Source organism: Balaenoptera acutorostrata, chromosome 1, assembly GCF_949987535.1.
Source record: "Balaenoptera acutorostrata chromosome 1, mBalAcu1.1, whole genome shotgun sequence".
Lineage (NCBI taxonomy): Eukaryota > Metazoa > Chordata > Mammalia > Artiodactyla > Balaenopteridae > Balaenoptera > Balaenoptera acutorostrata.
In genome coordinates this window covers 146,617,046-146,640,999 of record NC_080064.1, presented here as the reverse complement: position 1 = coordinate 146,640,999, position 23,954 = coordinate 146,617,046, and the positions used below count along the sequence as shown (strand labels likewise).

General features: G+C 33.3%; 1 protein-coding gene across 5 annotated transcripts in view; it reads left to right on the top strand.

Annotated features, from left to right (window-relative positions):
• EDEM3 (ER degradation enhancing alpha-mannosidase like protein 3) overlaps nucleotides 1-23,954 on the top strand; it is a 422,356-nt gene that overhangs the window by 5,008 nt on the left and 393,394 nt on the right. For all 5 annotated transcript variants that reach the window (XM_057530986.1, XM_057530987.1, XM_057531017.1 and 2 more), the window contains exons 3-7: nucleotides 13,001-13,101; nucleotides 13,638-13,677; nucleotides 17,592-17,704; nucleotides 18,681-18,834; nucleotides 21,717-21,851. In XM_057530986.1, coding sequence (XP_057386969.1) covers nucleotides 13,001-13,101; nucleotides 13,638-13,677; nucleotides 17,592-17,704; nucleotides 18,681-18,834; nucleotides 21,717-21,851 — 543 coding nt within the window. The remainder of the gene's footprint in view (nucleotides 1-13,000; nucleotides 13,102-13,637; nucleotides 13,678-17,591; nucleotides 17,705-18,680; nucleotides 18,835-21,716; nucleotides 21,852-23,954) is intronic.

Here is a 23,954-nt window from a genome sequence, read left to right as displayed (position 1 = left end):
TATTTAAATAGTTTCCTTTGATGCTGTCAACAGTGTTTATTAAATATATAGTTAAGGTGGATGGATGTAAACATGAATAAGATGTTATCTCTGGCCTTAAGGAAAATGATTCTCTTACTTAAAAAAAAACCTATTTACAAAATTACTTTATTCACTCTGAAGAAAACAATTGCTTAAGAGAGTCAAACTGTCACCTAGTTTCTGTCCAAATTATATCCTCATAGTATGCCTTGATTTGAATATATTTTGCTTTCTAGATATGCTGATCCATATTGTTTTAAAATGTCTTAGTGCTCACTTGAGATGAAGTAGCAAGTTCAGTTTTACAAGATGAAAAAGTTCTGGAGACCTGTTGCGCAATGGTGAATATACTTAACGCTGCTAAACTTACACTTAAAAATGGTAAATTTTCTGTTACGTGTTTTGAACCACAATTAAAAATTTAATCCCCCCATAGTACAGGGGTAGGAGGTGGGGAAGGACATCTGTAGCTGCTCCCCTGCCCTGGCCACCTCTTGCCACTCAATAAAATGATCTTAAACTGCAAAAACATAGTGATAATAATTTTTAAAAGATAACTAGCCAGCAAATTTTACAGTTCAAAACATAATTTTACATGTAAATTTGTGTAATTTTGGAGAGTTTAATCAAATTATTCTGAGAATTACTTCTTATGCCTTGTTATGTCAGCAGATCTTCTTTTATGATTAAGGCCTATAAAATGTAGTTGGGAAAAGTTTGGCAGAGAACTAACTTTAATTGATTCTGCTTTAAGAATTTTTCAACTGATTCTGAGTCCATTTTTCTATTACCCAAAAATCTTTATATATTAACATTATCTTTATGAACATGTAAGTACATATGCTTTTATGCATTTTTGTATTTTTTAAACATGCCTTATATTTGATAATTCTTATTCCCTTTTATACTGTACAGTTTTTAAGAGTACATACTGAGTTCTTAAATGTTTTTAGGACATGATGGTGATGAAGTTTCGGGTATTTTTAACCATGTTGAAAACACAGTTTTGAATTCATTTCTCAAGACTCAGCCATTCCCTTAACATTTCTTTCAAAATCATTTATCCCTGGTTAATTCAGTTTGGGCAAAGCATAATTTAACAAATCTAAGCTAGTAGTTTTGAGGCGGCCAAGTGGGTCCAGGATACACCCTCAAACCTAAGCCATGTCATAAATGCATACTTTTCGTTCCAAAGTTGAATACAGCGGTATACAGCTGGATTAATTCAATACATCTCACTCTGAATAGGGTCGTCTCTTTGTAAAGCACGGTATCTTTAACATCTTGTTCCTTATTAGGTAAACAGCTGAAAGTTATATCAGTACATTTTTTCCTACTATAGAAATGGGTTTCTGACAGAGCAGGTACCAAGGGCAGCCCTCAGAGGACTTCCTGGTCCAATTCCTATTTATTGGACCCTAACTGGGTAACTTTCTATACCCACCTGCCTACAAGATCTAAAAGAGAAGGATTTCAATTCCAAAGACTGGAAACTCCTGGAATTAACACCCCCCTCCATTTTTCCAGTGGAGTCACACCCATCTGCAGTCTACTGCAATATGTATTTTAAAATATTCAACTATTTTACAACATGAGTGACTCTTGCAATGTACTTGTGCTATGCTCAATTTATGTGAGGTTTGTAACCCAAGATTTAGTCTAGAATTCACACTTCCCCTTTTCAGGTTCTCAACTAACATGAAACAGTTCTAAAATAGTAAACAGAGACCAGGTGCCCTGTACTTGTTATATGAAGTCAGTTGAAAATTTTTTCTAGTTCCTATACTCAGAAACACTATTAGCTTGCTATAGAGTAAAAGTGTATATAGGTTTTAGAGTGAGACGGGTTTGAGTTCAAATCCTATCTCAGCTATTTAGCTTGGACCCTAAACAGATCATATAATCCCCCTGAGCAGTGTCTTCCTGTGTAAAATGGGGATAAGTACAAAGGATTATTGTAGATTCTAGGATTTTTGAGAACAAGAGACCATTTTCTTTAATTTTTAATAAATTCATCTTCTATATGTCCCGTGCCTAGCTAGCATCATGCCTGGTACATAAATGTTTTATGTTTTGGTTTTTTGGTTTTGAAAGAACTGAATTGAATTCCTGTGAAGGTGTAATCAAATTTTTTTTTTTGCATTTGATTATTGTGATATATCTTTGCCTTTTAAAATCAAAGAAATCATTTAGTAAATTTTATTAAAAATACGAGTTAATGGTAAATTTGGGGACCTATAACTGTTTACTTTGGTGTAGTCAGTTGCCTACTATGCTAAAATGTAAAATGCCTGGCACATGGTGGGCATTTAATAAACGTTGAAAACTTTTCATTTCTTACTAGTTTTTAAAAATATTTCTCTCCAGTCTAGTATACAATTACAGCAATTCCTTTTAACTTTCTTGGTTCCCGGGAAAACACAGTTATTTTCCAAAGACAAGCAAAATAATCTGATTAAGAGCAAGAACCCTGGAAATGGAGCAGGACACCCTGAGGTGGCTCTGCCACCTACCAGCTGAGTTACAATGGGAAAGTTACCAAATCTCCCTGAGCCTATTTCTTCATCTCTCTAAAATGGTTCACCTGCCTCACAATGTTGTTGTAAGGATTAAACAAGTTAATACAACTAAAGTGCTTAGAACTTGTGTCCGACAAATAGGAAGCACTATGTAAGAGTTTACTGCTACCAACTGCTGCTGCTACCACCATCACTGCTCCTAGTAATTCATTCTCTACCTGAGATTGAAATTGCCCTCCTAAAATTTATCGAGGCTTTAACTCAGAACTCATTCCCTAGATTGTGCATAGGACTTTCTTCAAACACACTCATTCTTTCCTTGTTCTAGGCATGCGGCCTTTGAGCTTTTTTTTTTTTTTTTTTTTTTTTTAATGATTCCCAATGTCCTATTAATGCTGTTTTTCAATAACAATGCCCTGCCAGCCTTAGGTAGATTACTACATCTCTACCATCTCTTGGTGTTACATCCAAAAATTTTCTGATTTTATCAATTAATAGCATAAATGCCAACAATCGTAACGACTGTACTTGATAGATCTCTAGCCCCAATCATCCTGCAGTTTAGCCACAATGAATTGCACAGATGGCTTTCTCTTTTCCCCAAATAGCATGAAATTAGATGTTTGTTTTGGCAGTTCTTGCGTGACCTTATTTAACCTTAGGCCACAGCTACTTTAGGGCTTCTATTAGCATATTTTTAGTATTTGTGCTGAGGTCTGTTTGCAGATTAATTTAGATGACAAAATACATGTATTTAGGCCACCAAATAACCATTTTGGATCTGAGCTCTCTGATCTGATCTTTGTCTTCTAATGCTTTTCCTGTCTACTGTAGATGACTCAATTATTCACTGTTAGAAGCAGAAACTACTTTGGTAGAGCCCTAAACATTATAAATAAACTCTAAAATCGTTGGTAAGCACAGTTTCCTTTAACTAGTAGCACCATACCAATAACCACTTTTAAGCTTGATTTTGTGAGTGCAGTTCAGAGAAAGAGATCAGTCTTTTCCATTTAAATAAAAGGAACTGTTTTAAAATGTAACTTTCTTGTGGATTTCTAGATTTATGTAAGTTTTCTTAGAATTATTTTTTTCTAATTTTTCAAAAACATTTTTTATTGTGGTAAAATATACATAACGTAAAATTTACCATTTTAACCCTTTTTAAGTGTACAGTCCTATGGCATTAATTACATTCACATTGTTGTGTAAATATCACCATCCATCTCTAGAACTTTTTCATATTTCCTTTTTGAAACTGTGTACCTAATGTTTCTTTTTGATAGTTTCTTCATCAAAAAGAGTAATTCTGTAAATAAAGTAGTTTAGAAGTGATATTAATAGTTGGGAGGAGGGAAGGTAGAAATGTATATGTACATTTTTTTGCATGGACGATTGTAGGACTACCTTTTATCATTGTTCCTTGGCCTCTACTTATAGAACATCCTAAAAATCTGCCAGAGTGACTTAAGAAATTCTCTAGTATCCTCTCATAGTTTTTTTTTTTTTTTAATCACACTCTGATACTCCATGTAGGATTTTAATAGAACCAGGTCTTTCTATTTATTTAGGTAGAATTTACAGAGAAAAAGATTTCCAATTTCAAATGCATGGTTCCGAGTCAGACAGTTGTATACAGTTGTTGAACTACCACCACATTTATCATCTAGAACATTTCCATCACCCCAAAAAGCTTCCTCATGTTCCTATGCAGTCAGTTCCTTTTCTCCACCTCTGACCTCTAGCAACCATTGTGATCTGCTCTTTGTCACTAGTTTTCCCTTTTCTAGGATTTCATATCAATGGCATCTTAAAATATGTATGTAGTGTTTTGGTTCACATTCTTTCCTGTAGCGTGATGTTTTTTGAGATTTGTCCATGTTGTTGGAGATATTGTAGTTCCTATTTATTGCTCAGTAGTATTCGTTGATTTGATAGAACACAGTTTATTTATTCATTCACCAGTTGATAAATATTTAGCTTGTTTCTGGTCTTTGGCTATTACTAAAAGACTGCTGTGAACCTGTGAATGCAAATTTTTATGTGGACATACATTTTCATACTTAGGAATGGGATTGCTAGGTCATATGGGAAGGTTAAGTTTAACTTTTTATAAGAAACTGCCAAACTTTTCTAAAGTGACTAACATTTTGCATTCCACACGAGCAATTATAAGAATTTTAGTTGCTCCACACCTTCTCCAACACTATGTATTTTCAGTCTTTTTAATTTTAGCCATTTTAGTGGGTGTGTAGTGGTATTTTGTTGTGATTTTAATTTGATTTTTTTCTGATGACTAATGATGTTGAAAATCTTTCCATGTGCTTAGTATATCTTTTTTTGGTGAAACATCTGTTCAGATCTCTTGCCATTTTAAAATCAGGTCATTTGTCCTGTTATAACTGAGTCATAAGAGATATATATTTTCTGGATATCAGTCCTTTATCACATATATGTTTTGCAGGTATTTTCTCCCCATCTGTACTTTGCCTTTTAATTTTCTTAATGTCCTTTGAAGTGCAAATGTTTTAAATTGTGACCAAGTCCAATTTATCCTTTTATGATTCATCTCTTTTATAGCCTACTTAAAAAAATATTTGCCTAGCCCAGGGTCACAAAGATTTTCTTGTTTTCTTCTAGCTGTTTTATAATTTTAGCTTTTTCAATGAGATCTATTACCCATTTTGAGTTAATGTTTGTATATATAGTGTGAGGTAAAGGTTTGTTTATATATTTTTTTTTTCTATGTGGATATCCAATTACTCCAGCACTATTTGTTGAAAAAAGTATCCTTGCCCCACTGAATTACTTTGGCACCTTTGTAAAATCAGTTAACTGTATATGCATGGGTCTGTTTGTAGACTCTGTATTTTTTTCCACTGGTAAATATCTATTTGTACATCAGTATCACCCTGTCTTGAATTAAGTGATATTGAGTCCTGAAATCAGGCAATGTAAGTCTTTCAGCTTTGTTCTTTTCAAAATTGTTTTGAATATTTTAGGTTCTTTGCATTTCCATGTAAATTTTAGAATCATGTCAATTTCTACAAAAAAAAGCCTATTGAGCTAATGATTGGGATTATGTTGAAATCTATAGATCAGTTTGGAGAGATTGACTTCTTAACAGTATCAAGTCTTTCAATCCATGACATGATGTCTCTGTCCATTTATTTAGTTCTTAATGTTACCAGTGGTTTGTACTTTCCAGTGTACAGGTCTTGCACATCTTTTGTTAAATTTATTCATAATTATTTCATATTTTTTATGCTATTGTAAATTGTAGTTTTTCAAATTTTAGTTTCCAGTTGTCCATTGATGTTATACAGAAATACAACTTTTTTCTGATAACCTTAGATCCTTGCTAAATTCACTTATTATTTCTAGTAGCTTTTTTGGTAGATTCCTTAGGATTTCCCACATGGTCAATCATGTCATCTGCAAACAAAGACTTTTCCTTCTTCCTTCCTCCAAACTATGTGCCTTTTATTGCTTCTTATAGCGGTGGCTAGGACTTACAGTATTATGTTGAAAAGAAGTGGTGAGCTCCTTGTATCATTCCTAATCTTACGGAGAAAGCAGTTAGCCTTTCACTGTTAAGTATGATATTGGCTGTAGGTTTTTCGTAGATGCTCTATATTAATTAAGTTCCTTTCTATTTCTAGTTTGCTGAGAATTTTCATCTTCACAGGGTATTTATTGAATTTTGTCAAATGCTTTTTCTGCATTATTGATAACAATCTTCCTAAAACAATCTGTTGGTAGCAGGACTTTATTTCATTATAACATTATTTATTATCATTTATTTCATATAATATTATTTCATAAGTTCAATTTATTTTATCATTGATCAAAACCAAATTGATTAACATATATTGAAGAATTTGGAAACTTTTGTTCTCATCGTATTTTTTTTAAAGTATTTCACATTTATGTATGTATTTATTTATTTATTTTATTTATGGCTGTGTTGGGTCTTCGTTTCTGTGCGAGGGCTTTCTCTAGTTGCGGCAAGCGGGGGCCACTCTTCATCGCGGTGCGCGGGCCTCTCATTATCGCGGCCTCTCTTGTTGCGGAGCACAGGCTGCAGACGCGCAGGCTCAGTAATCGTGGCTCACGGGCCTAGTTGCTCCGTGGCATGTGGGATCTTCCCAGACCAGGGCTCGAACCCGTGTCCCCTGCATTGGCAGGCAGATTCTCAACCACTGCGCCACCAGGGAAGCCCCTCTCATCGTATTTTGAGTAGAAACTTTTAAAGCATGCTAACATTCTACTCTGTTGTGATTAATTTAAAATCTTATGAGACAACTGCAGTTTGTTACTTATTTCTCCTCAGCACTGAGAAACATTCCAGAAAATGTTACCTCAAAGGATCATATGTTCAATGTAGAAGTATTAATAATTTAATAGTTTAGATAAATGGAATCCTAAACACCTGAAAAATGGTTTAATAAGTGAGTATAAATAGTGAACAAAAGGAAAAAGGAAAATTTGACTTGGGGTGAAAAGAGAACTGAGAAATTATGCAAGTTCAATCAGTAATTAGCATATGCTCTCAGTATATGATAGATGATTTATTAAGTATCATTTACTTTTTATTTTAGGAAGGAATACCTTACCTGCCTCAAGGAGGGAGGTGTTTAACAATAAGGATCTGGAATAAAACATTTGAAATGTATGTAACTTAATGGGAAATTAAATAGATTTGATATCTTCAATAACTCACTATTATAAATAATACTTTTGTCTTATTAGCAGAATAAAGTCTCTTCCCTTTGCCTAGTTTTTGGAATTGGTTTTACTAAAAAGTCAGTTTTGGATGCCACTTTGATTTGAGTGTTTTGAAGCAGAGTTATATCAAAGTGCCAGTAAATTTAGAATCTGATGTGGAGAGTCTACTATGTTTTGTTTTATTTTATGTTTTTGCTCTTATTTTTAGCTAGGCACCTGTTCTACTTAATTGATTATAGAACTCGTTTATCACCTGAGTTTTATTTTGAGTGTTAATTTTTAAACGTTTTTTTTTCTGGCTCTGAGTCATAGCAGTATGAATTTCTTATCCTTTGTCTTGGCAATACATTGTGAAGAGAAAGCATTACTGTAACCTCAAATAGCCAGGATGTTTGAAGTGTAATACAGCTGTTTATGTGCCATGTATGCATTGCTCTGAACTTATGCAAACCAACTGTAGTTTGCTTTGTGGTTAACCCAAAGAAAAGGCTGTGGTTTTGTTTCTATCCTTAATGTTGAAACGGGGACATAAAGTATTTTTACACCTGGTTCAAAACTCTCTTATTGGATTATTCTGGTTTGCAGTTGCTATTAATATTTTTCTTACCTGGATGAGCTTAGGGTTTGAGTTTATTTCAGACAAAGGTGCTTGTGTATGTGTGTGTGTGTTTTGCAAAACCCTAAAAATAGTAGTATTAAGCTTTATAAGCAGCGGTTTAAAAAGTAAGGAGCTCTTTACAATCAAATTAACATTTGAATGATCTCATACAAAGTACCTTGCAAAATATATCAGCAGGTTTTAAAAAATATTACTTATCTTGAGTTACTTCTAAGTGTTGTTTATATGTGTTAGATATAAAACTATAAAGCAATAAAAATATTGTGCATTCTGGTAAATCACGATTCTATTGGAATTAACTGAAAAAGTAGTTAGGAACTTGACATCTAAAAGACACATGTGAAAGTAATTAGGAATTTATACTAAAATATATAATATTAATATTATAAAATATTGAATTCAGAATTTAGTAGCTGCATGTGGATTCTAATTATATCAAAACATTTGTTGCCTGGAATCCTTTCCTCAGGAAATAAATCATTGTAGAGCACAGAACTTTTTAAAATACCTGAAGGATTGCAGTCTGCAGTGCTTTTTGTATTTAGTCTACTTTAATTTAAAAATTTTTTTAAATTAATTAATTAATTTTTGGCTGCATTGGGTCTTTGTTGCTGCGCACGGGTTTTCTCTAGTTGCAGCGAGCGGGGGCTATTCCTCGTTGCGGTGTGCGGGCTTCTCATTGTGGTGGCTTTTCTTGTTGCAGAGCACGGGCTCTAGGCACGCGGGTTCAGTAGTTGTGGCATGTGGGCTCTAGAGCACAGGCTCAGTAGTTGTGGCGCACAGGCTTAGTTGCTCCGCGGCATGTGGGATCTTCCCGGAGCAGGGCTCGAACCCGTGCCCCCCGCATCGGCAGGCGGATTCTTAACCACTGCACCACCAGGGAAGCCCTTTAATTAAAAAAAATTATTTTTGGTCTTTCCCTTTGTGTTGACCATGTGTTTAGTGTTCCTGACCTCTGTTCTGTTTTTTTGCTGCTAATGTGCTGTGAGTTTGGAATCTAGATAATCAAGTTTAGAGAGAGGCAGTAGGATAGAGTTGGACATTGGGAATCAGGAATATTTTTGCTGAATTTTAAGAATTAAGAATCATATGGACATACAGGTATAGGAGGAACAAGTCATCTTCAAGGTACAAAAGATCAGAATAGTCTTAGAAACTTTGCCAAGGTGATACTTAATGAACAAGAAGGGTGTGGAATAGTATTTCAAATTTCTGAAGGAAAGAATATATGTTGCAGGCATTTTATAACCATTCATATTGTTCTTCAAGTGTAAGGCAAGAGCCAGCCTAACCCAGGAATACCAGAGAAATAACAGTACTGATGACACTATTTTAAAATAACTAAACAAAAATAACTTACGTGAGAACAAAGTTCAGGCAACCAAGAGATGAATCAAAATAAAAACTCAAGAATGGAGAAGCCAAAGAAAAATGGTGTGCGTTGACTCCATTTAAGTAGAATTCTAACACTAGCAACTGTGGGAATTATGGTTCCAGACCAGAATACAAATGTTATAAACCTTTTAAAATCTTTGTCAAACATTAAAAATTTTCTTTCTGATGAATATAAATGTACAGAGGAATTTTTTAAATAGCTGAAACTATTATTTAGTATACCATAATTCAAAATATTAGAGACTTTGAAATTTAAAATGTTATTTCTTTGCAAAAACTTCACTAAGTTAGAACAGTGCTTGCCTTGCTTGCCTTCTTCTCATTGTATAACTTAAGATATGGACCATACACCTCTGCTATACCTTGTATAGATGGTATAGAAATTTCAATATTTGGATCAGCTTCAAAAATTGTACCCTTTGCCCTCTGTGTCATGAAATATCTCTGGGAATTCCTTTAATGGGGAGTTTTCTGCAGGCATTATTTCCTCTGCAATGTCTTTATCCTTTTATGTCACAACCACTTTTTTCATCTACGTGGATAATTTGGCCTTCACTAAATTCCTCTGGCTGCATATCTAGATACTGTTTGAATGGCAGCAGGATCAACATTCCATGGTCACCTGTTTCTTGTATAACCCCTTTTATGTTCAATTTGAATTTCACTTACAGTGTTACCACTTTTCATTTCTTTGCGAACTTTCATCCTCGTTGGTTAATTTCCTCTTTTGATTATTTATTTTTATAAATTGTCAAACTGTCGTGTAGAATTATCACTAGGTGACAAGGAGGCACATAACTTCATGCTTGCTGTCTGTCTGTGAACTAAACAATAGATACACAGTGATCAGTCACTGATTCCACTTTGAAAGAAGTTGTGTGATTGATCACTGATTATTTACATAGTGATCTGTGGATTGAAGAACTAGCATCAAAGTTTGCATTCTGTGCAATTACTTAATAATACAGTGGTACCTGAGATTTGAACTATGTTGTTGAGAGTTTATTTAAGTAAATTGTGGATCTCAATTTGTAAGTGTATAGTGAAAACATGCAAAGTGAAAACTGCCTATAATAATATAATTGATAAAAATCCTAAGTTGAATTGGGGAAAGGTATGAGTATATTAATCCTACTATTCTTGTCAAGTAGTCAATAAATATTGTCTAAAGTTGAAATATGTAAATACAGTGATTCTAGCTTCTAAATGTTTCTCATAGTCACATTTTATTAATTTTAGAAGAATCTTTTAGGGACACTCCCCTGGTGAAGAAAATACAAACTTCAGCAGGTCTTTCTTGTTTCCCTCCTTTTCTGTTAAGACCCTCAACCAGTAGGTGGAGATATTCTAGTCCAGTTTCACTGAAGCAGCTACCCAACTTAAAGAACCTACTTCACTGGCTTATGGCCATGCATGCAGGGCCAACAGCATCAAATCTCATTGGGCATTTACATATTTCCCACTAAGGCCTGTCTTTTTATTCCTAATGCCCATGTTGTGGTCAGTGCAGCTTCACCTTCTACACTCAGCTATTCAGTTTTGGTACTTGAACATTTCATTCCTCATTCTCAAGCTCAGCTATGTATTAAAAATAATTTTAAAAATTTATACAACATTTCACTGTGTTTGTAGTAGACAGGAGGGAGGATTCTTGCATGTGCTTCATTATCACCTAGACTAGAAATACTCTGTCATGATCATTCATTAAAAAAAATCTATTCAATAGTATGCCAGACTATAAAGTGCCTATTATTTGAATGGCTCTGTTGTACACCTGAAACTAACATAATTTTGTACATCAACCTATTTCAATTAAAAACTACCTATTAAGAAATATTAAGAAATATGTGAGACCTATATGAGGAAACTGAATTCATAAAAGAAGATCTGAATTAATATATTGATGTAGTATTCCTAGATTGGAAGATTTAATTGGTAAAGATATCAATTCTCCCCAATTTAGGCTCTTCCAATTAAACTCTCAATGGAATTTTAAGGAAATTTTCAAGTTATCCGGAAGAGTAAACTTGAAAAAGTCATTAAGAAAATTTAGAAGAAAATAATTGAGGGGAGTGAATTGCTTAACCAAGTAGCAAGGCATGTTGCAAAGATAGAATGATTAAGATAATGGTTTTGGAGCAGGAAGTAGGTTTGTAGAACAAAGTAGAGGCTACAGAACTGTATGTTTGTGTAGACACTTTTGAACTAATCAGCCGTATTTCAAGCAATTAGGGAAAGGATGAATAGTTTAAAAGGTGGTATATAAGAAATAGGCTATTTGGGGGAACAAATACAGTTACATCCCTATTTCACATCATAAACAAAATTAGATTCCAGGTGGAGTAAATATCTAGACATAAAAAATATAAAATTATAAGAGTACTGTTTTCAGAGACTCAAGACAGCCTTCTTAACCATGCCTGAAGTTTAGAAACTATGAAGAAAGAGACTAATAGATATAACTACATATTGAAAGCTTAAAGTAAAAAGTACCATAAACAAAGTTAAAAGCCAAATGAAAGACAGGAGAAAAATGTTTACTGTGTGTATAACAGTGTATAAGGAGTCTCTTGGCTAATAAGACAACCAATAGAAAATGAACAAAGGGTATAAACAGACATTTCAAAAAAAATAGCAATGGCTAATACAAAAAGATATTTATCCTCATTAATAATGAAACTTGAGATACCATTTTTTATCCAGGCTATTGGCAAAATGTAAACTATTGATCATCTCCTATGTTAGAGTATTGTAGGAGTGTAAATCTGTGTCTTCAGTTTGATAGTAGCAATCAAAAATTAAATATCCATACCTTCGACCCATTGGGTCTGGCTTTAGGGATTTAATCGATAGAAATACAAGCATATGTACAAAAGACATGGGCATATAGCTGTTTATTGAAGCATTGTTTATACAGTGAAAAATTGAGTTCAACCTGCATGTTCATCAATAGAGGAATAAATAAATAAATTGTAGCATATTCATTCTTTGGAATACTGTGAGGAGCAAGTACTATGAAGTAAGTGTATAGGCTCTGCAGTCAGGTTGCCAGGTTCGAATTCTGGATCCATCATTTACTAGTTGCATGACATAGGCTTACTTAACTTTTCTGGGCCTCAGTTTCCTCATCTGTAAAATGGAAATAATTGAATCTGTTTCAGAGGGTTGTGTGATAAATAAAGTATATGGAACAGTGCTTAGAACATAAGTACTCAATAATACTAACTAATATTAAATTATCACTTTGCAGTTATTAAAAAGAATAAAATACATCTGTAAAATTCCAGCATGGAAAACCCCATAATGATCTAAGTAAACAAATTTTAGGACAGTGTATGCATATGGCATGAGTACCTATTTGTAAATGAAATTTTTAAATGATATATGTGCATGTATTTCAGTGTGTGTGGATAAATCTGGAAGGATAAATGCCAATTGTAACAGTAATTATCTCTTGGGAGTGAGATTGGGTGGAGGGGAAACGGATTGTCAGATTTTCAAAGAAATATTTTCCTTTGTTTTTTTTCTAAGCATGTATTATATTTATAGCTAAAAAGTTTTTTTTTTCTTTTAAGGTTCCATACACTGTAAGGATAGTAGAATTTTTGATTAACTTTTATTTTACTTAAAAAAAAAAAACCTGTGAAAAGTTGTGTTCTCTAAATGATGGGTGCTTTCTCTTGTTTTCCTTAGTTACTCACTGAGATTTTCCTTGCAGGAACATGCGTACCCAGCTGATGAACTCATGCCTTTGACCTGCAGAGGTCGAGTTAGAGGCCAAGAGCCAAGTCGGGGTGATGTTGATGATGCCTTGGGAAAGTGAGTATTAACAAAGGGGATGGCGTGGCATCTCAGAGTTCCCAAGTCTTAAGACATCTCAGAAGCAGTGTACAGTTGTATATCTGGGGATTGGTTAAATTTCAAAGACTGCTTTAAGTATTACATTAAGTTCCTTTATTCCTTTCTGTTATCTTTTGTAAAATATTAATCAGTTTACCTCTTGGATCAGTGAAAAGTTGAGTAGTTTGTTAAGATGGATGTAACTTTTAGAATGTATATAAAGTCATTGATGTGTTATACGATGTTGATGCTTTAGTATTTTTATTTGCTTTTAAGAGAGCTAATGAATATTTCTGTTCATTTTGAAGGATATGTAGTTATGCTGAACATCAGTGTGATGTTAAGGCTTTTCAGGTTCTTTCAGTGTTTTACAAGTTGCACGGCACTGTAGATGCATGGAAGTACTAGTTAATGGAAGCTTCCAGTCAGTAGGATGTAGATACGTCTGCTTATACATTCATGGATAAGATATTCAGAATTCTAATGTTGTGTATCTCACTATACTTGTTTCTTAGATTTTCCCTGACACTGATTGATTCTTTGGACACTCTTGTGGTAGGTTTGATTCTTCTTGAATTATTTTATAAATTTCTTAATATGTGCACTCAAGTATTACGAATATAATCGTTACACAGTAAGTCTGAAATAGAAGCCTTCAGAATTTAAGATGATTTGATCTTTGCTTCTAAATAAATCTTTCACACTCTTGAATTGATAAAGTCATGTGAATGTCAAGTGAAATTATGTAGAATCATGGGGATACTCAAATAATTTATAGGTATGTCAGCTTATGTGATGGCCCCTTAATCAGGAAAGTTGTTTCCCTTTGGACAAGGAGGTTGATGATACTGGAAGAAAGTAATTCTAGAAAATGCCCTTGATATTCTTGTTCCAGAAAGACATGCCACAATCATACTAAAATTGTTAAATTAGAATTTTTATGTATTATGTTCATTAAAAATTTAATTTTTTCTCAGAAGTGATTTTTAGCACCAAGTGATCACTACTTGGCACTCCTTTTAAACCTCATGGGATACAAAATCATTTAAATTAATTCTAGTTGGGGACAGTTTGTGATGGCAGAGGGGAATGATTGAGTTCCAGATGCCATGATTTCTAAAGGTAGTATCTTTCTAGTTCTTTACTCTCAGATCATTTATGGTATAAGAATTAAGCTTGTTTCAGGATTTTCCTTAAGGCATAGTTCTCAGCTTTGAGTTAATGTCTGAAGTATTGATTAATATTTTTAAAAAAGATGAAAAATCTTTGTGGTGGCAGAAATTTTTCAGAACCTGGCTTTTCTTCCCAGTATTGATTCTACATTCTTCTTTCACTGGGTGATTCTCTTTTCTTTTTTAACCAGAGACTGTCAACTATATCAGCACCTTGGGAATATTACCAGTGAAGTTTTAAAAAATATACTTCTCTCCCAAGTTATTCTGATTTAATTTTCCTGGAGTGGGACTGGGCATTATTACTTATTCCTCTAAAGCTTCTTGTTTATAAAATTCAGCCATGGTTGAGAAGACCTTTTTTGTTGAGAAGACCATGGTTGTTTAGACCTTTTTAGCTGTATCAGGGTTTTGAAAGTTGTGACTTCATTTTTCAGAGATTAAAGGAATGTGTGAACCATATTATAATGACTATGAGAATGAGAGAGAATATTGTGTACCTTATTTTTGGTTTAGTGGTCCTTATTTTTGGTATAGTGTTCTGCTGTAATAGAAGAGAAAAAGATAAACAAGTATCCCAGGAGGCACAAATTACCACCCTGGGAGAAACTAAGTGGTGTTATTTATTTATAAGTATAGCTGGATAATGCACATCAGGTCTATCTTGATATGGTAGAGTGAGTGAGGAGCAGTAGCTGTGTATTAGGAAAGACCATAGGTGGACTTAAGTTTGTTTCTCATTCTGTCATGTTGGCTTTATCCTTATATACAGTAGGTTTTCCATCATCTCTCTGTGTAAGCTCTTACTGATTTTTATGAACATGGACCTCATCTTCTCTGTGTTTTTAAAATTTTTATCAGAAATGAAGGAGAAAATGTGGTTCTAGGCTGCATAACTTTCCTATATTTAGAAATCTGTTGGTCTCTAATTGAGCAGCCATTATTATAGAGGTTCTATCCTGCTTTGAAGTTACACCACTTTGACATTGGTTCTCAAAATATGATTCCAGCACCACCAGCATCAGCATCACTTGGCAGCTAGTTAGAAATGCAAATTGTAGGGCCTCATCCCAGACATTATTGAATCAGAAAGTCTGGGAGTAAGGCCCAGCAGTCTGTTTTTTTTTAACAAGCTTCCAGATGATTCTAATGTATGCTAAACTTTGAGAACCACTGTGTAATAATGCAGTGCTTTTTAAACTTCAGTGTACTACAAGTCATCTGGGGATCTTGCTAAAATAAAATGCAGATTGTGATCCAGTAGACTGAAGATGGGGCCCAAGGACATGTGTTTCTAGTAAGTTGCCACTTGGTGGTGCTGTTGCTGCTGGTCCGTGGACCACACTTTCAGTAATGTTTGGTGTAACTTGAGTTCTAACTCCTCGTAGCCGGGAGTACCAAGAAGTGATCACCTAATATGATATGTGACCTTGGCCAAATTATTTAACTTCTCTGGGCCCCTGTTTTCACTTCAGAAGGACCTAGATTAGATATCTAAGATATCTATCAATAGTTATCTATTTAAACAGAAGAATTAGAAGAAATTAGTTTGGAAGTTTTTTCCTATGTTTAGAAGGAAAGTTATCTTGTACATTTTATCAATACAACTATTAATATTTCTAATTTACTTTGTGATCATTTTTTGATTTGTGGTTTGTTTATTTGAAAATCTTAGAGGACATATCACTTGGGACAGGATATAACCTTATTGTTTTTATTTTGGTCATACCATAATATGTTAAGTAGAACTTCTTTGTCATAGTTTGATCTTTCAATTTAAACTCTTGTTCATAATTCTAGCCATCTAGTTTCTATTGATTGTAATGGAGTCAAGCACTAAAACTTTAAATTTACCACTAAATTCAACATTGCCATGAAATCTACAGAAAGAAAGATATTGAACAAATTAAAGATAATGTGGGTAGGGAAGAGACCTGCGTTTGTTCTTTGTTATCAGCTAGGTGCTGAAGAAACTAATCAACTAATGGAGCTGTTAGAATGAATTTTTAGCTAATTATGGACAAATTTATTCTCCTCTGAAACAAATAGCACTGGTACTATTCTTGGGAACAATTCTCGGGAGATAGAGTTTGGAGGAATAAAATGAACAAAATGATATTAAGAAGGGGTGTGTGTGTGAGGAGTGAGTAGAATAGTTGTGTTTCCTTCTAGAAGTGATAGAGGGCTGTGCGCATCTGCATTTGTGGCTGCAGAATTTACACGGACTTTGAGATTAAGAAGGGAAAGCACTCAATTTAAAATCAGGTTTTGTATAATATTTTACTCAAGGCTTACCCTAAATTTTACTTTTACTTGAATTTTAGTCAGACACTCTTATGTGGAATGTTTTATACCTAAATTAGAATTTTTAGTGAAGTATCAAATCAAGTGAGAAAGCACTATAAAATATTATCAAACAAAAAGATTAAACAGTCAAGTAAAGGGAAACCACTTTTAATGGACCTGGGATCTAAGTAACATCTACTTGTGCAGCCTTAATTTAGACTGAAAAATTAAAGCAACCTGTGTAATGACAGTGACCACCCCCCTTCATGGAGTTCATTGCAAGCATCCACAGAGTTCTTAACTTAGGATTCTAGACCCTCATGGTAATAATGGTAATAATGGTAATGGTATCAAGCACTTAACTAAGTCAGGCACTTTACTAAAAGTACTGTACATGCATTACCTCATTTAGGAAAACAAACCTATGAGAGTAGGTATTTCCTCTTTTTGTAGATGAAGGAACAGGCTCAGAGATAGAAGTAAGAACCAGAATTCAAATCAGGGCTTGGTCTTGACCCCAACATTGCACTGCCTCCTTAGTTAGGGGCTACGGCATCCATGGGGTGAAGATGGCAAGTGGTGTATGATTTCGGATCAGTTGAAGGATGTGCTTTCTTCTGAGACTAAGCAACTTTTTAAATGATGTTTGGTGAATAGGGCGGTTTTTGTTTTGTTTTGACTTGGAAGCCAAATCCCAGTAGAGCTCACCTCTTGTGGCTCTAAGTCATGGGTCATACACACCAGCTAGCAGTTCGGATGATGATTGTTTTAAAGTCCTAGTGATATTTCAGTGTGTCTAAATAAAGATTCCTTGCAATATAAATAAGCATTTAATTTTTTTCAGTTTTAGATAGTATCACATTTTTATAATAGGCTTAAGGGAAAAGTTTTTTGTATGTGTTACTTTTTAGAGTCTTAAGGTATTAACTTGATATTAGCAGCTCATTTTGAGAGTATTTCTCTATGTCTTGGTCGAAAAGGACTTTGTTTTCAATAATTTTCTTCTCCTAGGTATTAAATAAAACTAAAGAATTTGAAGATGCGGTGAGAAAAGTTTTAAGAGATGTTAATTTAGATAATGATGTAGTTGTATCAGTCTTTGAAACAAACATCAGAGTTCTTGGGTAAGTATGTGAGACGACACTAAAGCTCTAATTTTAATAACAGAAAAGCCAAGGGTACACTCTTTATTTCTTGATGGTTATAAAGCAAGAAATTTCTTATGTTTAAAAGATAAAAGTTGGGGTATTATAAAACACAGAGTCTGTGGGGTGACCCTGCATTACATGAGGCACAGAGAGCAACAGGGAATAGTTGTAGACTCAAATCAAAGGCAATCTTTGTTTGTTGTTAAAAAAGAACTGACTATAGGTCGAATATTTGAGTATTAGCTATGTCGCAGGTTTTTCGCCAGATTATCTAGTTTACTAACCTTAACCAGCACCTCTTCAAGCCAAATGAAACTGAATTTATAGGATTACCTTTGAACTAAACAGTTTGAAATATTCTTGGGACACAGAAATTACAGGTTTTATTAATTCACGTGTCAACATGTAGTTTTATATTTAATGGTTACTTTTGTGTTATTGTAACTCATTTCCTTTTTCAGACAAAGTGAATCTATTCTTCAGTTAAATTTAAGAAATAGTTTTGTAGTTTTTCACAGTGTATTAGTCTATTACATTTAATACAGAGTGGGGAGTTGGGTTTTTTTTAATGTTATGCTAAGAGTCAGAGATTTCATGATGCTATAATTAAATTTAAAATTTCTTAAAATCAAATCTGTTAAATTAGTTAAGATAAATGATTTCTAGGATGTTTTTTATTTTAAGAAAATTTAAGGTATTTAAGAATGCCAAACACTTTACAACAGATAAAACATCTGATTTTTTTTTTTTTTTTTTTTTTTTTTTTTTTATACTGGCTATGTAATATGGTTTGCCACAAAATGAGTAGCCAGAGTTAGGGAAAAAGTTAAGTTCTTCTGTGATCTTTCCTTATGTACTCTAAATTGTTGATAATAAGATACCCACATCTTTTTAGGTGATGATGTTTAAGTATCTGTACAATGTGGCTAATGTTTCACCTCTGTGATTTTAGGGGTCTTTTGGGTGGACACTCATTGGCCATCATGCTGAAAGAAAAAGGCGAGTACATGCAGTGGTACAATGATGAACTTCTCCAAATGGCAAAGCAATTGGGTTACAAACTTTTACCAGCTTTCAATACTACCAGTGGCCTTCCTTATCCAAGAGTAAGTAATTCTGAAAAATATGGCAGTCTTTGTCTACTTCTTCGCTATTATAAAAAAATCAATTTTTGTGATCCAGCCATTGTTCCTCACCTGCTTGAGGCTGGACAAAAAATGCTTCAAGCTATGTAAGAAATTTATATTGACATTTCAGTTAATTTGCATTTGAATGGTGTGAGAATTTAGTTAAAGCCTTTTATGTGTCATTGCATAACACAATAGATTATGCTGCAGAAGGAAGAAACAGATGCCAGACTGGAATTTGGGCACAGAATTATTTGTGCAGAAGATATGGTGGAAGCAGTAAGAGTAGGTGTTAACTCTCCAGAGGAGAGGGTATAAAGAGAATATAGAACAGAGAGGAATGAGGAGGAAGTAGAGCAGTGAAAAGGAGATTGTTCGGAGACTGAGGAGGAGAACCACAGAGTAGTGTAAGGTATTATAAATTCCTAAAGAGAGTTTCAAAAGGAGATGTTCCAGTAAACATTAGGAGAATTAGGTGCAAACAGAGCCTTGAAGGATATAATGTGGCAGAATAAAGGGGGAAGAAGGATTCAAAGTAGGTGAAAGTATAGGACCATTCATTTTGAGATTTCCTCTATGTTGGTAGTTAAAGAGAGTTGGCAGCAGAGTCAGTTGAGGGAGTTTTGTTGTTTTCTCCCCAAGAAAATTTTATATTTAAGACAGAGGGAAAGAAACCATTGAGAAGGAAAGAACTCTCTCCTGATATATTTCATTCTTTATTAACACTATTACTCTTTCCCTCTTATCCAGGCCAGACACCTCAGCCATTACCAAGCTCTATTAATTTTTTTCTCTTCTTACTGCTGCTATGCTTGTTGAAACTAATATAATTTTATTCCTAAGCTATTATAAATACCTATTTTACTCTTTTCTCTCTGGTTTTTGCTTCAGAGACTTAAAAAATTAATCTTACTAAAACATAACTTTTATCAAATTACTCTACCCTCAGAATTTTACTGACTCTGCCTGTTGCACTGAATGTCCTTTAACTTTCAGGTTTCTTTATGGTTTGGCAATAGACTTTCTTTCTGAAGTTCTTTCATACCCCATACTCCAATGAAACGAATGTCCCATTTCAGCCAAAATAATCTATTTGTGTTCCCCAAAACATCTAGGGATTTTTTGTTTTTGTTTCTGTTTTTGTTTTCATTTCCATGCCTTTTGGCTTGCTGGAGTAACTTCTCTACCAATATTAATAAGACTCATTTCCTCCATCAAGAAATCTCTGACTGGAGATCCAGCATGATATAGCGTGCTTTTCAAACGGGGATGTCGCAGCTCATTCGTTTACCCATTGATTTAGTGGATCGTGACCAGCACCATTTTTTTATTTATTTTTTTAAGAAACAGACTAGTATTAAATTTCTTATTTAAATTTCTAGTTTGTGATATTTTTAAACAGCTCTTCTTTGAATATCCTTATATGCATCTTTTAAACTTATTTCTCCCTTAGGATAAATTACTAGAAGAGAAAATAATCAGTCATAAAACGGGTAGAGCTTTTTAAGGCTTTGTGTACTTACTGATCAGTTGCTGTCCAGAAAGGTTCTACTTTTATACTTCCTGTGTTGTGTAAAAGTGCATGTGTTGTACTGCTGCCCACACTGTATATTATCATTCTTTTGCCAGTTTAAGGAGGAAAAAAATGGAAACATGTTCTAATTTGAAATTTCTTTGCTTGTGTGGTTTAAAATTTGAAATTTCTTTGCTTATTAGTGTGGTTTAAACTTGTTTGTTAATCTTTTTGTTTTCTTAGCATATTAAAATTGAAAGCAAAGTTATTTTAAACCATCTAGATGTTTATTTAATTGAATTTACTTTTAGTAAGTATTTTTAGTTTTTGTTATAAATGGAGGTGCTGAATTTTGACGAATCTGGCATGTCTTCACTTTTGCCATAACATGAGAAGCAGACAAGAAATTGAAACAGAAGCTACTAACAGCATTATAGTAAAACAAAGAAAATTGTATTATTTTCTTATCCTCTGAAGTATCAAGAAAATTTTAAAGATTATTTTTTTAGAAGAGGACTATAGGTAGAAAATAACTGCCTTCCCATCCTTTCTTAAACACACTTAGTAAATACTTCTTTTGCTCATGAAAATTTGTACAATCAACCTCTCTTGGATATGAATACATAATTGATAGCATTTGCATTAATGGGTTTAACTCAGAAGTGTTTGCTGGACAGAAATGCTATTGTAATAGTCAATGGTCATTTTTTTAAACTCACATAAAACCTTAGAGCTAGTTTCTGGTCAGGTTGGTTCTGGTTAATCCAGGTTTATATTGTGGTATTATTTGGCCGGCTGAAACATTTTTCTTTGTGTTATTTGTTAGTGTATCAGCAAGGTAATATACTCTATATTTCAAAATTATTTAAACCTGTAAATAAAATTTTAATCTCCTTTTAAATATATACTATAACTTAATTAGTTTTTTCTCTGTGAAAGACTATTTAATATAGTACTGCTTTTTCACAAATTCTCAGTTAAACCTAATTTCTTTTAGGACTGGTATGGTTTCCTATTCTGGTACTAACTAGTTCAAACTGTCCAGAGAACAGTGTTGTTATAGAAGGTATTTCCTCTGTGTAATTATTATAATGATACTGAATTTTGATATCATTGAGGAAGGAGCTAAGTGAAAACTTATTTATCCCATGAATATTATGTGCCTAGAATGTACTTCCCTAGATGTTAATTGGAAAGTCACAGTGATCATCAGATAAAGTTTCAGTGTTTAGTTATTTTATCAGTTATTTTCATGACTTGATTAAAAGTCTTGATTGAAAAATGGTTTCTTATCCAGAAGTCATTATCTCTTGATAATTGCTAATGATAATCTTCTGATTTTATTTAGATTAACTTAAAGTTTGGTATCAGAAAACCGGAAGCTCGGACAGGAACTGAAACAGATACCTGTACAGCTTGTGCAGGTACCTTGATCCTTGAGTTTGCTGCTTTAAGTCGATTCACAGGAGCAACGATATTTGAGGTTTGCTTTTCATAGTCTTTGATTTCCTGGGTATTGGGCATAACTAACCTTATAGCTTTTCTTCATTGATCAAGTATTAAGATAATGAACTGGATGATTTCTGTTATTTTAGTGAACTTTTTGTCTAAATTCCAGCACATAGTTTTTAATTGTGAAAAACATAGAAGTTATATTAAGTACAACTTTGCATTTTGTTCACGAACTATAAAGTAAATTTTTAGATTTATTCTTACAAAATGTTTTAGCCATATTACTTATATGAAATTTGATATCACAAATGTCTTACATGAAATACTATCTCTGTGTTTTATTGTTAGACTTCTAGATGGTCTATTTCATTTCTGAAAACTTCACTAATCTTCTAAAACATAGTGAAATTTTTGCACTTAAGTCTCATTGAGTTTGTTTTTTGCACTTAGTCTCATCTGTAAGTTTGTTTACTCCAAGGGGAAATATTATTCATCATCCAAAGACTTAATATCCCCCGAATAGTTTGTTGTGGACTAGCTATGTCTTGCACTTTTTATTTTAGCTAATTGTTTAACCATGTCATTGGAGTGCAATAGTAACAGCCAATTTTTCAAACATATAACTTAGAAGAATTTTTAAAAATCCAGCAAATGGTACACATAGAACAATCATAAATAGGGACTATATGCTAGCATTAGAGACCTTGGATCTGAGTGTAAATAAAACAAGTTAAATGGTCTTTGTGTGGTTGTATGTTCAAAGTATCTTAAGGACAAGTTTATCTTGTTTGGTTTAATTTTTGTTCTATAACTTGCTGACTGATATTTTCCCTTCATTTACAAAAACGTCATTTTTGCATACTTTCTAATTTAATTTGGCCTACAGACTCTGAGATACTGATGCATTTACACGTGAGGAAAGTGAGGTTCAAAGATACTTGACTAAAGGGTGAATGAGTGGAACCAGAATTAGAATCCATGCCTTTCTGAATTCAAAGCCCAACCTTTTTTCACTGGGTTATTTTATATTTTAAAACTGTGATTTTTCTTTAACTTCTTGAATGTACAGTGATTTATTATGAGAGAAGCAACCTAATGCAATTGACAGAGACTCAAGCTAATACAGGGCTGGTAAACTACAGTCTGAAGTGAAATCCAGCCACTGCCTGTTTTTGTAAATAAAGTTTTATTGGAACACAGCCATGCTCATTTATTTATTTTTGTCTATGGCTGTATTTGTGCTACAGTAGCAGAGTTGAGTAATTGTGACAGTGACTGAATGGCCCATAATGCCTAAAGTATTTACTGTCTGGCCCCTGTCAGAAAAAAGTTTGTTGACTTTTTGGTCTAATATATTGCTATATAAAGAGATCTGAATTCTCATTAGTTGTCTTATAATTCAGTTTTAAACTTTTGTTAAATCTTTGATTTCACTGGGCCTCTTTCCTTAACTATAAGATAGGAATAGGGAAATGTAATCTTTATGAAACTTTCCAGCTCTGAAATTATACCATTAAGTAAAGTTGCAATCTGCTTTGTTTAAAAAATTCAGCATAAATAGTCAAGAATTAAGACTATTTTACACCCTATTCTTCAATCTGCAGAGTGACAAATTGGTTTAATGATTTCTTTTATAGAAGTACTTCTGCAATGCTGAGTAGATTCATGCTCTGACATTAATTTTAACTTAGAAACTCTTTTGTACATGTTCTTTGCTTTTATTTTGTAACATATTTTCATCCAAAGCCAAGAATTTGACCAGAAATAATTTTAATTTAGTGTCTAAGGGACAAAAATAAATGAAAAAAGAAGAGAAAAATGTTATTATAAGGTTATAATTTTGGTATTGTCAAATGAATACTAGTTGATTTACTTACTCTTCACTAACGAAGTTGCTGGCTGTTTAAAATGTAGGATTTGAAATGTCTATTCTGTTTCAAAGATGGCATACCAACTTTGAAATTCTCTTCCAGTTTTGTAAATTAGAGTATCTAAGGAGATTTTCACTTTGCATTTAAAAGATAGAAATTATTTTAATAAGTTAATTTAATTATGCCAGCTCTTTTTACTTGAATAATACATGTGTGTGAGGAAATTTAATGTATGTTATAAGTGACTATCTTTGGAATTTTAC